The sequence below is a fragment of the Neolamprologus multifasciatus genome, chromosome 8 (genome assembly GCF_963576455.1).
Source record: "Neolamprologus multifasciatus chromosome 8, fNeoMul1.2, whole genome shotgun sequence".
In the NCBI taxonomy this organism is placed as follows: domain Eukaryota; kingdom Metazoa; phylum Chordata; class Actinopteri; order Cichliformes; family Cichlidae; genus Neolamprologus; species Neolamprologus multifasciatus.
In genome coordinates, this window is record NC_140446.1 from 16875497 (window position 1) to 16889765 (window position 14269).

The 14269-nt window shown below is 40.0% G+C and overlaps 1 protein-coding gene and 1 long non-coding RNA gene across 2 annotated transcripts in view; one reads left to right on the forward strand and one right to left on the reverse strand.

Moving 5' to 3' along the window:
* Positions 1-2843: 2843 nt before the first annotated feature.
* LOC146512812 (transient receptor potential cation channel subfamily M member 4-like) overlaps positions 2844-14269 on the reverse strand; it is a 97226-nt gene continuing 85800 nt past the window's right edge. Inside the window, exon 23 of the mRNA XM_085170780.1 lies at positions 2844-3028. Within this exon, the coding sequence (XP_085026906.1) occupies positions 2859-3028 (170 nt within the window). The 3' untranslated portion in view covers positions 2844-2858. The remainder of the gene's footprint in view (positions 3029-14269) is intronic.
* LOC146512813 (uncharacterized) overlaps positions 10758-14269 on the forward strand; it is a 149713-nt gene continuing 146201 nt past the window's right edge. Inside the window, exon 1 of the long non-coding RNA XR_014875784.1 lies at positions 10758-11799. This is a non-coding gene — a long non-coding RNA (uncharacterized LOC146512813). The remainder of the gene's footprint in view (positions 11800-14269) is intronic.

Genomic DNA, 14269 nt, shown 5'->3' on the forward strand with positions numbered 1-14269 from the left:
CCAGCGGGAAGAGAACACTTACATTTAGGAGCATTATAAAAGTCTACACTCACAGTGCCACAGTCAGCTACAATACAGCAAAGAGCAGCCAGGCTGAAAGCGATGACACTGCCTCTCAGTGTGAACTGCTCCTCCTGCAACTGACAGGTGCAACTGACGGCTAACTATTTACAGTGAAGGCTCCTTCGATAGCTTGTTCCAATATGTAACCTTCAATGGAGCCATGGAGGACTGAAACTCAGTACCAGCATGACAGTTCTGTCCAACTATCACACTCCCACGTTGTGTACATAATTTAAATGTATTTATTGATGGCAAATGGGAAAGTTTATTTCAACAAGTTCACTTAAATTATAACATTCAAAAACCTTTTTTATTATTATCCTTTATTTATTCAAGTAAATAAAGAGACTAAAGAGACATTTGTATAAAAAACAAACTCAACAGAAACCTACATTTCACCCTTGGGTTCTTTTCCTTGTAGGGTTAATTAACCACACAGGCCTGACACAGTGGAATGAAGTTGACTTTGATGGGACTGAACAACATCTAAGACAGACCGAAGAATTTCAAGTATTTGTACTAACAAAGAAGCTGCACAATAGATAATTGTGTCATTTGCAAAAAAAAAAACAAACTCAACAGAAACCTACATTTCACCCTTGGGGTTTTTTCCCTTGTAGGGTTAATTAACCACACAGGCCTGACACAGTGGAATTTGTTCACTCAATCAGCATTTTGATTTTGTGCCAAGAACTAGATAAGAGAAGGAATTTTTTTTTATATAGTGCAGTCATGTGAAAAAGGGCGCAGTTCTTTCAGTTCTAAGAGTTTATGTATCAAATGTATAAAATGATGTAATCTTTAAAAATCTCTGCAATTATTTAAAGAATCCAAATATCTACACTTTGGTCTCATCTGTTCCAGAGGTCTTGGGGTATGTTCAGATGCAACTTAAGCAATGGTGCCATGCTCCTTACAGAGAGAAGAGTTTTTTGCTTGCCTGGTAACACTTTCAAACAAGCCATACGTTTTTCTAATTGTTCTGTCACAAATTTTGACATTTGACATGCTCACTGAGATATGTAGAGTCTGTGATGTAGGTCTTGGATTTTGTTTTTTAATTTATGTCACTAGTGCACAGAGATTCCTCCAGTTTCCTAGAATCTTTTAATGTTACGTAGAGTAACACTGAGGAACATTATTCTGAAATCGTTCAATTTGTAAACAGTTTTTTGCTGACTGGTGAACCTGTGCCTATCTGTGTCGTGTAGTGTAGTTTTTCTAAGATGTTGCATTTGTACAACAAGCCACAGCCCTACAGTACATGCTTTGATAAGAAACTATTTAATTCATGATGTGTATGTTTGTTCAGGTTATTCTACTGAATATGATTCCTGTACTTTCTCCACTCCTGAGATGTGTCACAGTCAGTGTACTTATTATTACCAATCTTTGGCTGAGCTATGCTTGGCTAACTTTTCACCTAGCTCTCAACAACAAATTATTCTGTACTCATAGTAAAAATCAATTCATTATAGTGCATGAAAACTTTATTAAAAATAATTATATTGCAGACATACAAATATGGCACATTATGCAATGTAACAGAATGCAAAAAGTATTAATGTGCTCTTAATATAACCCCTGACAGACACCATGACAGAAAATCAGACTTTAATGTAAAAAATTCGACGAGGAGGTTTGAATGTGCTTCCTTGTGCTAAAGTATCCACAACCCAGTTGAGGACAGTTGAGTAATGCTCCATCTGAAAAGAAAGAGCATAATGTCATAAAAGTCTAGAATAGAATAAAGTAATGGTATTTTTGTCTCCTACTGGAGAAAATGATCTTGAATTAGGAAACTGCATCATTAAAGGCATGCATGAGGCCAGCACAGCTTAGCTTAGTATAAAGACTGAAAGCAGATAAAACAGCTAGCCTGGCTCCATCTAGTGACCAAAATTCACCTTCCAGCCCTGCTAAAACTGACCTTTTATTTCTACTTCACTTAATAAAACATTTTAACTGATACACAACAAACCCACTGGCTGTTTTTTTTAAATAAAGTTAGCATTGCTTACCATAACCCACATTATTTCTGACCACAGCCAACCCAGATTTTCCCCATGTTCCACTTTTCTGTTATTATGCTAATCAAAGCTAACCTGCTATGTAGTGGTGTAACCTCTATATAAAATACTTTGACTGTGCAGACATTCTCTTTCACAGCATATGTATATATCTACATATGTATGAGGAATTAGTAAAAGGGTACTGAATGACAAAGTGAGTGCTTCAGAAAAATGCTTCTGTTTTACCTGAGCCTGTAGTCTGTGTTCAAACTCTCTGCTTTCAGTCAGATGTTTAAGCACATCATCTACCCTATATCAAAAAAATACAAAAATGCATTTACTTCACGATGGATCCACAGTGGAATTTTGCAGCTACAGCGGTGCATGAAGGTGTGCTCACTTGGTAGATATCCGTTTGAGCCTTTCTGAGTCGCTGCTTTTCTGGATCTTGTTTCGAGCAGTCGGGAAGTCTTCCTTCCGAATTGTTTCCCATGTTGATAATCTGTTAGCTGCCTTTGTTTCTAAGTCTAACACTGATACAAAAACAAAATGCTTACCTTTCAATTTAGCCTTCATGTTTTCATCAAAGCTAAGCTGACGTCAGTGCACAAGTGAACAATAAACCCTTTCTCATTTAGACGCTTAAATTTTGAGTGATTTTGAGTGATAACAAGGGAGCCACTACTTAAAAAAACAAAATGACTCATTTGTAAATACCAACTAGAGTTATCCATTTTCATTCAAGTGTGGCTTACTCACTCATTACTCCTTACACTTATTACTTTAAAGTAATAAAGCCATAACCTTATTAGCAATGAGCAGGATGATGAGCAGGATGTTGGTGACCAGGAGATATATGACTAGCAGAATCACTACCAGCCAGTTACTATGCTGATTTCTACACGGCTCTTCACCGCTCTCAATCAAAGTCACATTGTCTGTGCAGATTAGTTCTTTGCCCACTCTCACAAAATAGAGATAAAAGGAGAAAGGTAAAAAAAAAAAAAAAAAAAAGAGGGGGGGTTCTACAATTCTAACAACGGCTCAATTTCTAATTGCTGTGGTGAATTTTAAAAAGGTGTACTAAATTGTTAAACTGATTTCAATGTAATGTTCTTATTTTGATGCAAATTGCACAAACACTTGTACCATCCATCTCTTCCTCGATGGAAGAGCCGTATCCAAAGATGTGCAAGTATGGCATGTAGAAAAAGCTTTAGAAAAATGCAATTCGGGTTTTGGTCGTAGGAGTAGATCAGAGCCTGATTGGCAACTCCGTACACCATGACCCACACGCCCAGGAAGAAGAGGAAATTGTTGTGTTATTGCTGGCATTGTATTATAAAACATGTGCCCCTCGTATATTGCCAACTGATAGTAACTGTCTCACCATCTTTCCTACAATAATGAGTTTTGGTCCTAGCTGCTTGTGAACTTCAAAAATGTGAATGAGGCGAAGGGTGACGACCATGTAGTCCAAACAAAGGACATCCCGGCCAAATTCATGTGACCGGTGGAACATCCTGAAACTCAAATGGTAAATGGCCTGTATTTGTATAGCGCTTTACTTAGTCCCTATGGACCCCAAAGCGCTTTAGACTACATTCAGTCAACCACACATTCACACACTGGTGATGGCAAGCTACATTGTAGCCACAGCTGTCCTGGGGCGCACTGACAGAGGTGAGGCTGCCGGACACTGGCGCCACCGGGCCCTCTGACCACCACCAGTAGGCAACGGGTGAAGTGTCTTGCCCAAGAAGACAACTGTCGGAGCCGGGGCTTGAACCGGCAACCTTCCGATTACAAGACAACTCTCTTGAGCCATGATCGCCCCAAACGCAAGCATAGTATCACTCAATCAGTGAGGTAGCACCACCACCTAATGGCAAACCTGTAAATTAACCTGTGACATTTGGTTGCTAATTGAGGAAATGTTTTTGATTATGTTGTGGAAACGTTAACAATAACCTGCAACACACCCAGTGAGCGTTTTGAAACAATTTAATTAACACATTGCAATGTGGAGAAAACGTTCAGATCAAACACCAAACAGTTTTCTGAGTAAGGACACCGCCCTGAACTATTTTACACCTTCCCAAACACTCTCAAAACAAAGAACATTCCATAGCATATCATATATCTCTATACCTTCAGTCCAGCTCATCCTTGACCCCCTCCCTGACAGAGAGAATAATGACCTTGTTTTCTGCTTGACCGTCACCTAAGGATTTACATCCCTGATAAGCAGAAGGCGCCTCACTATCTGTTTAACATCTCCAATTACAATGTCCCCACTGTGTTAGTGTGTGTGATAGAGCATAAAGCCCATTTGTAGTGCACATGCATACAACTATATGAGAAAGTGATATCACTATTACTAATGTGATATGATTAAATATGTGATTAATACATGAGAAAAGAAATCTGCCACCACAATTATAAGTGACTAAAAAACTAAGTATTATGAAAATTACTTAAGACATACTTAAGATAGCAAAAAGTGCCTCAAAAAACACAAACTAGTGCTTTAATAAATGTTACAATCTTGCAAAGAGAAACTATAAACGGTTTATAATGTTGTGGAAAGGCTTACACTGACAATCCAGGATTATATATCATCTTTATTTCTTATCCATACCTGCAGATTAGTCCGATAATGAACAGGCTGATGGCAGTGAGATCACATTTATTCCACACATCCTGAAATTAGAGTCAGAACCTTTGAGGCCAAAACATTGTCCCCAAAACAATTTGTCTTGAAGAAGACAAAATAAACTTAACAGATCATTAGAAAACAAAAACTACAATAAGAAACAACTATCAACATACTTTATTATGATAATAATGCTTATACGCATATTTATACATGCACCTTGAAGCCCCTTAATTCAGTTTTTCAAAGTGCACAATAATCATAGAAAAACAAATGATAATACAGAAAAAGACTTTCTGTGTGCTGTCATAATTTTAAAGAATAGCTAAAAATTCAAAGAATGAGATTTTAATTTATGATATATTCTTTAATCTTCTGTGTGTTTGTTAACTCATATGAAATCAGTGATAAATGAAAAACATTCTATATATTTATTTATTTTAATGTCCATCTTGACATGACAGTATGCTAACCACTGTATTGAAATGGCACTTTAGATATATTGTCTTTCAACTACGTGCAATTCAATAAAAGATTTGAATTAGGTGCATATTATTGCATTCAATTGTTCACTTGACATTTTATACACTTACCAAACTTTTTGGTGAACAAAGTTCTAAGTAAGATGTCTCTCTACACTCTCCTGTCGGATCTCCTCACAAACAAGGGTGAATATCCAGAAGTACAACACACACTCAGTAGCAGCTGGACCTGAGGGGGGTGGAGGCTTGAAATCCACCAACAGCGAAAAGCAAGAGAAACAGAACATTGCCCAGAAATGAGGTGACCGGTGCAAACCAGAACGGACGCCAGCGTGACACTATGAATGGACGGCACACCTGTATCAAACACAGATTAGCAGGTAACTAAAATGACAGCATGTGGTAAAAAGAATAATTTCTGAAGTCAGACTTTCTTCTTGTAGTGAGTGACAACACTTATTCAAAGATTATTCTCTAAACAGGACTCACCTTTCATGGCACCACTCCTGTGACCTTCTGAGTCAACTTCACTCGTGTAACAAAAACATTTTGAGTAAATTAGTAGACTTTAGCTAATGTAAAGGGATAACATTATAAAACAGAATAATCACTGCTTGACAAACTGATGCTCTACAGACTAACACTGAAGAGTGCAAGTAGAAATATTACAGGTGCTTGATGTCAGAGAAAGAGAAGACTGTGGTTCCATAGAGACTGTCAGTGTCCTGATCCAGCTCATCCTCATAGGAATTCCCTCCTCCTCCTCCAGCTGATCACTTTGTTTTCTATGACTTAAAATATGTAGAACATGTTTTTTAAAAAAAATATCTGCATAAAAGTACAACCTTTCTGAAAAAACACAAGCATCTTACCTGAAGGGGATGAGGTTGGTGTAGCAGAGGATGGGGCAGAAGAACGCGAGCAGAAGCTTCCAAATCTCTGTTTTCCTCTTCATATCACCCTGCCAGATCTGGGACAGCAGAGACCGGAAGAGCACAGAAACTGAGACCTTATCCACCACCAGTAGCTGCTTTACTCAACATGAAGGTGGCCTGTGTTATTTTGGAAGCATCATGCTACCTTTCTTTTGTAATACTCATCTGCTATTTGACATGATGGCAACAACATGAAGAAAAGATGTGAAAATTGTGATGAGCCTGTTAGCCTTCATAAAGGAAAATTCAAAGGGCTCTTTGTGAAAATGGTTATGAAACTAAATATAAAATAATTATAACATCAACCATAGCTGACAGCTTTAGTTGTTGTCTCACCACCAGCCAGGTTCTCAAACGTCTGGTTCTCCGCTGGTTTGAGCGCGGAGTCAAGGAGGCCATTTACGTGAAAAGGGAAAGACCATCTCTGAATCGAGGAGGGGGCCTAAGGGTACATCATTCGCCATCTTACAATGCTGTGATTGCAGCCATTCCCCAACTCTCTGTGAATGGCACTCATGGCCATTGATCAGTGGGTTTTGGCCAGTGGTTGTTGATCAATGGTCATGAGAATTTGCATAATTAAGATTAAGGAACTGACCTCCCAGCCCACTGTTCCTTCAATGAGCTGGTTTCAGTCATTATGCAAATGTACAGTTTATAAGATTGGGAAAACCCGCAGTCAGCTGAGACTGAAGAAGTCACTTGGATGAGTGACAAAATGTTTCTCCCACAGAATGCTACGTCCAGATGAACAGAATCAACTTTTTGGAGAATAATCTTGCATGGGTGTGGGGGGCCTCAAGATGCTTATGTTACGGCCCTGGGCCTTGGAGGGAGTGAGACTGCCTTTTTGTTTATGCAAATCCAAGTGTGCTAGGACTCGTGGAGGATTGGCTGCTGGGAGTCCTGTGCCAGCCTTCTTTTATGCAGATCACTGTGTGCCAGACCTCGCGGACGATTGGCTGCCTGGAGATCCCATGACCACTCCATGACCAATTGACTGGCTGATTGTCTGCACCTGGGAGTATAAAAGGCTGAAGATCCTTCACACTATGGGGAACTGTTACTCTGAAGTGAACATGCAGTGTCCGCCTTGTTTGCGTTGCATGTGAAGCTTGTTTGTTAAACCTGTTTGCTGTGTTGCTCTTTGTTTAAACCTGGTATACAGCTGAACTTAGTTTCATTAGTTTTGTGATGCTGGCTTGCCTTAGTTAACCCTTAGCTTTTATTTTGTGTGCTGCCAGCTTGCCTTAGTTAACCCTTAGCTTTTATTTTGTGTGCTGCCAGCTTGCCTTAGTTAACCCTTAGCTTTTACTCTTGCCTGTTCTTTTTATTGTGTATTAATTGTTTCCCCGGTGGTCTGTTGAACAGCCCCGTCGGTTTTCAGTTTAATGTTTGTAATAAAACCCCTTATTTACTCAGATTTCGTTAGATGGCTTGTGTATGTTTCTCCCCCCTGTCGCCTAGCAGAGGGGGTCGTAACAGCTTATACAAGAGATGCAGGAGTGTGACAACAGCATCCTCCACACCTCTCCCTGCTCTATAGGCGAACTGGAAGGGGTCGAGATGGTGTTCAACGTGCATTAAAATCTTCTCCTTAATTATCTTCTCAAATTACTTCATCACTAAAGAAGTCAGAGCCACAGGCCTAAAATAATTCAGTACCTTATGAGAACTGCCCTTAGCAACAGGAACAATAATAGCATGTTTCCAAATTGTAGTTACTGTCTGTAGCTCAAGACAATGAGAAAATATGGTGAAAAATCCCACTCAGCTGATCAGCACAATTTCTCAGTACCTGTCCACAGATGTTGTCAGGTCCAGGACTCTTGCTTTTAGTGTGTCTAAAGAGATTAGCTAGCCCCCTCTCATCAATACAAATTGATGGGGGAGTGATAGTCTTTTCCCTCAGTGTGCTGGTCTGCCTAGAACAGTCAAAGTTCTCAAGACGAAGGTAAAAACTGTTAAGACTGTCTGCCAGATTTTTGTCAGAGGTAAACCCCTCTAAGGTAAAATTACTTTTACCTTTCGTCTGTAGCCCTGCCATTGTTTTCATACCAAGCCAAGCTCTACTGCTGAGTTCAGCCTCAATCTTATTTCTATACCTCATCTTGGCAACCTTTATTGCAGCCCTCACCTCCTTCCTCAATATTCTCAAAGTGGGAACATCTCCCTCGTTAAAAGCAATTTTTCTTTTAAGAATCAGATCCTTAATATCTTTAGAGAGCCACGGTTTGTTATTAGGGAAAGTCTTAAATTCTCTGGCTGGAATCACAGAGTCTTTGCTAAAAGAGATGTAGCTACACACCACATCAGTGAGTTCATCCAAGTGCTCTCTTGAAACAAGGACCAGTCAGTGCAATCAAAACACCCCTGAAGGGCTACACAACTGTCTTTTGTCAAGACATTAGTCTGCTTCACACAGGCCTTCTCCCTCCTAATCACAGATCTGTAATCAGGGAGGAGATGAATAATATTGTGATCCGAAGAACCTAGTGCAGGTCCGGCCACAGACTTATATGCCCCCTTAATTGGTCCATAACACAAATCCAGCATTTTGTTATGCCTTGTAGGACAAGTGACATAGTGAAAGACATTGTTCAGTGATAAAATCACCAAGAATAAAATTAGGAGCATCCGGAGAGAGAGTCTGCAGATTGTGTACCACTTTAAAAATGGCGTCAGCAACTTGAACGTCAGCTTTAGGATTTAGTGACAGAAATTTGAGGGAATTCCCTCGGTAAGTAAAATGGCCTGACAGATACTGAAAGGAGCTCGATGTCAGGAAGACAGAACCGCTCCCGCACAGTAAAATTATTACATCAGCCCTGGTTGATATACAAACATACCCCTCCTTTGCGTGTTACTCCACAGTTCCGATCCAATCTGACGATATGGACAGTGAAGTGTCACTGTCCATATCGGTCAGCCACGTCTCGGTAAGCACCATCAGACAAGCCTCCCTGTATTCCCGTAGATGAAGCACATTCCCTTGTAATTCATCTGTTTTGTTCCTAAGAGATTGGACATTGGCCAGAATCATAGAAGGCAGAGGAACACGATTCTTCCTCCGAAGTTTTCTTACACGCTCATGCACGCTGCCTTTCTTTCCACGTTTTCTCAAGTGGCGGGGCTTTCCAAAATTAGTGTTTGACCGGGCAAATAAATCCTCACCAAGAATTATATCTATCCGAGCATTAGAAGAGTCGTACCTAGACAAACAGGACCACCGTAATCCAAGTAGTTCCTCGCGTGTATAAGTAATTGTCAGTGAGAGTGATTGGCTCCAGGTGAATATCGCCAACAACAATAAAACTAAGGTGTAGAAGATCTCCATCTCGGCAAAAAAACTCATAAAAAGTTAAAACCATGGTTATGAACAGAGTCTCGGTTGTTGTGTCCTTGTCCAAGACACTTCACCCGTTGCCTACTGGTGGTGGTCAGAGGGCCCGGTGGCACCAGTGTCCGGCAGCCTCGCCTCTGTCAATGCGCCCCAGGACAGCTGTGGCTACAATGTAGCTTGCCATCACCAGTGTGTGTAAATGGGTGGATGACTGGATGTGTAAAGCACTTTGGGGTCCTTAGGGACTAGTAAAGCGCTATACAAATACAGGCCATTTACCATATTATCTACTGTTCTTCCACTGATTCTAAGGTCTGTTTCGGGATATCTTGTTCGGACTCTCTGACCCAGAGACTTCTAGGTATAAATGAAACAATTAAAACAGCTTTATTTAATCATTTAAATCTAAAATCAAAAATTTTCAACCCTAACACAGGTCAACTGTAAAAAAGAAACGCTGCCACCACAAGTACATTGTCTGCTTCTTCTAAAAGGTTCAGAATACCTTCATGGCTTAACTCCCTCCTTGGTCTGCTCTGATTGTTATCTGCCGTTACTTTCGAGGATGAACTCCGTTTTTCTGATGATGCTTGTGCAGATGACTTATTTTTCTATAGGCAGTGCTGTAGTAGCTGAAAGAGCAATACAGACTTTCCAGCTCGCAGTTAGGTAGTCCACAATGTTCAAACCATTCTCAGTGAAAAACCGAACAAACTGGGGCTCGTCACTGATCAGGCCATCTGTCATTGAGTCTTAAAATCTCCGTACTGTTTAATTGGAGGAAGGTAAGATGATGTTTTAAGACAGGTAAATATTTTTTATGCCAAATATTCCTCTGCAAATCACATTTAAACTGATCTATCTGTCAAAATTGATATAACTGCACATTATTAATATACTTATTAGTGTTTCTTCCAGTGTAACATCTATGAGAAATTTGTATCCCTCCTCACCTTGCACGGGATGTCACCATCAAAGAGTTCACTCTTGGCAATGTCAACCCTGTTCACTGTGACTGCTAACTTCAGTTTATCACTATAAGGGTTGGCCTTAGTTGGCCTAACTAATGCACGCGGCTTACTTACTAGAAAAAACACAAACACGACAAAAATTTAAATAAGGATAATACAGGGGTGGGCAATTCCAGGCCTCGAGGGCCAGTGTCCTGCGGGTTTTAGATCTCACCTTGAGTCAACACACCTGAATCACATGATTAGTTCGTTACCAGGCCTCTGGAGAACTGCAGGAACTAATTTAGCAATTTAAATTCAATTCAATTCAATTCAATTCAATTTTATTTATATAGCGCCAAATCACAACAAATGTCACCTCAAGGCGCTTCATAGATACAGAGAAAAGCCCAACAATCATATGACCCCCTATGAGCAAGCACTTTGGCGACAGTGGGAAGGAAAAACTCCCTTTTAACAGGAAGAAACCTCCGGCAGAACCAGGCTCAGGGAGGGGCGGCCATCTGCTGCAACCGGTTGGGGTGAGAGAAGGAAGACAGGATAAAAGACATGCTGTGGAAGAGAGACAGAGATTAATAACAGATACGATTCAATACAGAGAGGTCTGTTAACACATAGTGAGTGAGAAAGGTGACTGGAAAGGAAAAACTCAATGCATCATGGGAATCCCCCGGCAGCCTACATCTATTGCAGCATAACTAAGGGAGGATTCAGGGTCACCTGGTCCAGCCCTAACTATATGCTTTAGCAAAAAGGAAAGTTTTAAGCCTAATCTTAAAAGTAGAGATAGTGTCTGTCTCCCGAATCCAAACTGGAAGCTGGTTCCACAGAAGAAGGGCCTGAAAACTGAAGGCTCTCCCTCCCATTCTACTTTTAAATACTCCAGGAACAACAAGTAGGCCTGCAGAGTGGGAGCGAAGTGCTCTAATAGGGTGATATGGTACTACAAGGTCATTAAGATAAGATGGGGCCTGATTATTTAAGACCTTGTATGTGAGGAGCAGGATTTTGAATTCAATTCTGGATTTAACAGGAAGCCAATGAAGGGAAGCCAAAACAGGAGAAATATGCTCTCTCTTTCTAGTCCCTGTCAGTACTCTTGCTGCAGCATTTTGGATTAACTGAAGGCTTTTCAGTGAGTTTTTTGGACATCCTGATAATAATGAATTGCAGTAGTCCAGCCTGGAAGTAATAAATGCATGAACTAGTTTTTCAGTGTCACTCTGAGACAGGATATTTCTAATTTTAGAGATGTTGCGCAAATGGAAGAACGCAGTCTTACATATTTGTTTAATATGTGCGTTGAAGGACATATCCTGGTCAAAAATGACTCCAAGGTTCCTCACAGTGTTACTGGAGGCCAAGGTAATGCCATCCAGAGTAAGAATCTGGTTAGATACCATATTTCTAAGCTTTTCAGTGCCGAGTACAATGACTTCAGTTTTATCTGAGTTAAGAAGCAGAAAGTTAGTGGCCATCCAAGTCTTTATGTCTTTAAGACATTCCTGCAGTTTAACTAATTGGTGTGTGTTATCTGGCTTCATGGACAGATAGAGCTGGGTGTCATCTGCATAGCAGTGAAAATGTATGCTATGTCTTCTAATGATGCTGCCTAGGGGAAGCATGTATAATGTAAACAGAATTGGTCCTAGCACTGAACCCTGTGGAACTCCATAATTAACCTCAGTGTGTGAAGAGGACTCTCCATTTACATGCACAAATTGGAGTCTATTAGATAGATATGATACAAACCACTGCAGTGCAATACCTGTAATACCTACAGCATGTTCTAATCGCTCTAATAGGATATTATGGTCAACAGTATCGAATGCTGCACTAAGGTCAAGAAGGACAAGCACAGAGATGAGTCCACTGTCAGAGGCCATAAGAAGATCATTTGTAACCTTCACTAAAGCTGTTTCTGTGCTGTGATGAACTCTGAAACCTGACTGAAACTCTTCAAATAAACCATTCCTCTGCAGATGATCTGTTAGCTGTTTGACAACTACTCTTTCAAGGATTTTTGATATGAAAGGAAGGTTGGAGATTGGCCTATAATTAGCTAAGACTGCTGGGTCTAGAGATGGCTTTTTGAGTAAAGGTTTAACTGCAGCCACCTTGAAGGCCTGTGGTACATAGCCGATTATTAGAGATAGGTTGATCATATATAAGATCGAAGAATTAATCAATGGCAGGACTTCTTTGAGCAGTTTTGTAGGAATGGGGTCTAAAAGACACGTTGATGGTTTGGAGGAAGTAATTATTGAAGTTAACTCAGAAAGATCGATTGGAAAAAAAGAGTCTAACTTAACATCAATGGAACTAAGAGTAGCTGTAGATAATATTACATCTGTGGGATAATTATTGGTAATTTTTTCTCTAATGATAAAAATTTTATTTGTGAAGAAGTTCATGAAGTCATCACTAGTTAACGTTAAAGGGATGGTTGGCTCAAAAGAGCTCTGACTTTTTGTCAGCCTGGCTACAGTGCTGAAGAGAAACCTGGGGTTGTTCTTATTTTCTTCAATCAGTGATGAGTAGTAAGCTGTTCTGGCTTTGTGGAGGGCTTTCTTATAAAGCAACAAACTATTTCTCCAGGCTAAATGATGATCCTCTAAATTTGTGACACGCCATTTCCTCTCCAGATTACGAGTCATCTGCTTTAGGGTACGTGTTTGAGAATTATACCACGGGGTCAGGTACTTCTGATTAGAGACCTTAGTTTTCACTGGAGCTACAGTATCCAGAGTCGTACGTAGTGAGGAGGTGAAATTATTAACAAGATGATCGACCTCTGTTGGGGTAGCGTTCAGATAGCTGCTCTGCTCTGCGTTGGTACAGGGCATTGACGATGATAACAGTGGCTGGATTATATTCTTAAACTTAGTTACAGCGCTTTCAGAAAGACATCTACTTTGATAAAGTCCACTCTCCACTGCTGCGTAATCAATTATTGTAAATGTAAATGTTATCAAGAAATGATCAGACAGGAGAGGGTTTTCAGGAAACACTGTTAAATGTTCAGTTTCTATGCCATATGTTAAAACAAGATCTAGAGTGTGATTAAAGTGGTGGGTGGGTTCTTTTACATTTTGAGAGAAACCAATTGAGTCTAACAACAGATTAAATGCCATGTTGAGGCTGTCATTTTTAGCATCAACATGGATGTTAAAATCACCCACAATAATTATTTTATCTGAGCTCAGAACTAAATTAGATATAAAGTCTGAGAAATCAGACAGAAACTCTGTGTAAGGCCCAGGTGGACGATAGATGATAACAAGTAAGACTGGTTTCTGAGTTTCACAGCTGGGGTGGACAATGTTAAGCATCAGGCTTTCAAATGAATTAAAAGTCTGTCTATCTTGGTAAATCAGCTGTGTTGGTTCAAGGACACATCTAAAACCTGCAGGGACACCAGCCCTCAAGGCCTGGAGTTGCCCACACCTGGGATAATAAGTTTATGCTGCTGTTATGCTGTAAAATTATGGTCTACTTATATGTATCTTGCACAAGTGTTTTAAGCAGGACAGTGTCAAATTCATTTGGACTTTCGTGCTCTCCATGCTAGACTAATCAAACCTCTATTAAATTCTAAAAGCCTGGTGACAGAAGATGGGAAAAAGGAACAGGAATGTTGGACACACACCTGCAAGATGACAGGGACAAGATGTAGGAGACCAAGTACAGATACTTTTTCAAAAAGTTTTTTCTCCAATGAAATATGTTTCACTTAGTTAAAATCAAATTAACTGCAATTCTGATAGGAGCCATTGTGCACACGTATTTCAATGGCCTTCACCTTTT